The following is a 2,523-nucleotide window of genomic DNA, read 5'->3' on the forward strand; positions in this document are numbered from 1 at the left end:
CATCAATCTCGAGGCATTAGATCTAACTGATAATAATCTGACTGGTACAGTGGAGTTCCACATGTTTCATAAGTTACAAGGGCTCACCAAATTAAAACTATCTCGTAACAGTTTGAAATTTTTTACAGAAACAGAAAGTACGAATGCAAGCCTACTTCCAAAGTTAAACTTTCTAGGATTGGGTTCGTGCAACATAAGAGAGTTCCCAAGTTTCCTGCAGTATCAAGAAACATTGGAGTACTTGGACCTTTCCTACAACCATTTGCATGGTGAAGTACCAAAATGGATGTTGAACACAAGCACAAAGACTTTGACGTACATGGACATTTCTCACAACTTCCTTTCAAGCATTGTCCAGCATTCAAATGCCTTTCCTTGGGTTAACCTACAATTTTTAGAGCTCCAGAATAACACGCTACATGGGTCGCTACCGATGCCTCCACCACACACAGTTCACTATCGTGTTGCAAACAACAATCTAAATGGAACAATTTCACCATTGATCTGTAGTATGACTTCTCTTCAGCTCCTTGATCTCTCCAACAACAATATGAGCGGAACGCTTCCCCCCTGTCTTGGAAACTTCAGCGCTGATCTGCGAGTTTTAAAACTTGGAAACAACTCTTTCAGCGGTTTTCTTCCTGAAACATACACCAACACAAGCAGTCTGAGGTTGATTGATGTTAGTTATAACCAATTGCGAGGGCAACTACCAAGGTCATTGCGGAACTGCATGACACTTGAGTTTATTGATCTGTCACACAATAAATTCAGCGATGTTTTTCCCTTATGGTTGGGGGCTCTTCCAGAGTTAAAACTTTTGGCAATGCACCAGAACGCGTTCCACGGTCTGATAGAGGAACCTGATCATGACAATGTTGAATATTTCCCTGCGTTGCGAATTCTGGATCTATCTTTTAATAGTTTCAGAGGCAAGTTTCCGTCTCAAAACATCTTTTCCGGGAATGTCATGAGGGGTGTCACTCGAAACCAGTCAACATATATGAAGGTAGACACAACTATTGATGCTCCTAGTCTTAAGGTAATCTTTTATACATTTTACTCAATCACAATAACTAGCAAAAGTGTGGAGAGACATTATTCGAAGATTCAAGAAGCCTTTGCAGTGATTGACATCTCAAGCAACAAATTTGAAGGGAGGATTCCTGAATTTATTGGGAACCTAGAGGGGCTGATCTCATTCAATATATCTGGTAATCTCCTAACTGGTCCCATCCCATCATCTTTCGGGAATTTAAGACGGATTGAATCACTGGACCTTTCACAAAACAAGCTTTCAGGACAAATCCCTCAAAGCCTCACGCAGCTTACATTCCTTGCCATATTCATTGTCTCTAACAACAATTTGACAGGTCCAATACCGCATGGAACCCAACTTATCTCATTCGGTAGCGGTTCATATGAAGGAAACCCTGGATTGTGTGGAGATCCTTTGCCAAAGAAATGCGGAGATCCTAAGGCTCCTCGCCTGTTGCCTTCAAGAATCGAAGAAAATGATTCAGGCTTGTTTGAATTTGATTGGAAATTTGTTTTGGCTGGACTCGGTAGTGGGTTGGTAGTGGGAGTTGTTCTTTCGGATGTGGTGATCACAAAGAAGCATGAATGGTTTATTGAGATTGTTAAAACCATCAAACTGATGATAGGAAATTCATAAGTCCACTATAAGGTTATGCATTTGGTGTTGTTTTTTGCTTGTTTTATATTATTTCTTTGTACTCCTTTTTAAAGTTAAGTCTTCCTTTTGCAATATGGTATATTAGTTCCACAAAAAGTACAAACCCAACTGAGAGGCGGCATTGTACTGTAAGATGAAGTGAAACTGGTACCGGGCAGGATCACCTGCCATGTATGTAATAATAGAACATGAATTCATGATTCTATCGAAAGTAAACCAAATTTAACAACAGATAGATATTAGAAACAGTTTAACTGCCAAAATTGCTAGTCAAGCAAAAACACAGCAACTCACATGAAATATCAGAGTTATCTAATATGTATTAGAGGCAATCCAAGGTTCAAACAATCATATATGAGGTTCGTTCACACAACAATAAATAAGGGTTCATAAAAACAAAATTCACACACGAGTTTGTGCCTGAAAACTAGGCCTAGTAATTTCTGACACGACCCGTTAACCTAACACGACACGTCACGAAATGAACAGGTTTTTGGATCGACACGATAACAAATCGAGTCGTTATCGAGTAACCTGTCAAGATAACGGGTCGATCTAGGTATACACGTGGGTAATCCGTTACACAATAACATTAATATTTATTTAATAATTTTATACCACTGAAAAAATAGTATAATTAACAACAATAGAATTTAATAATTTTATACCAGTAAAAAGAAATATATATATATATATTTTAAATTAAATTTATAATTTGATGATCGTTGGATTGATTGAGATTTAATGTTGGTTGTCTAATGTTTTTCTCAGTCCTAAATCATACTTTCTCTCATTCTCGAAGGCTTGAATTGAAGCAGCCGCTCTCT

At 38.1% G+C, this 2,523-nt stretch overlaps 1 protein-coding gene across 1 annotated transcript; it reads left to right on the top strand.

Annotated features, from left to right (window-relative positions):
• Positions 1–319: 319 nt before the first annotated feature.
• Positions 320–1,675, top strand: LOC103931648 (receptor like protein 23-like). Its single transcript, XM_009341166.2, has one exon. The coding sequence runs from the start codon at positions 320–322 to the stop codon at positions 1,673–1,675; it is 1,356 nt and encodes a 451-aa protein (XP_009339441.2).
• The last annotated feature ends 848 nt before the right edge of the window (positions 1,676–2,523 follow it).

The sequence above is a fragment of a genome, unplaced genomic scaffold (assembly GCF_019419815.1).
Source record: "Pyrus x bretschneideri cultivar Hongxiangsu unplaced genomic scaffold, Pyrus_bretschneideri_v1 Contig24, whole genome shotgun sequence".
Taxonomy (NCBI): Eukaryota; Viridiplantae; Streptophyta; class Magnoliopsida; order Rosales; family Rosaceae; genus Pyrus; species Pyrus x bretschneideri.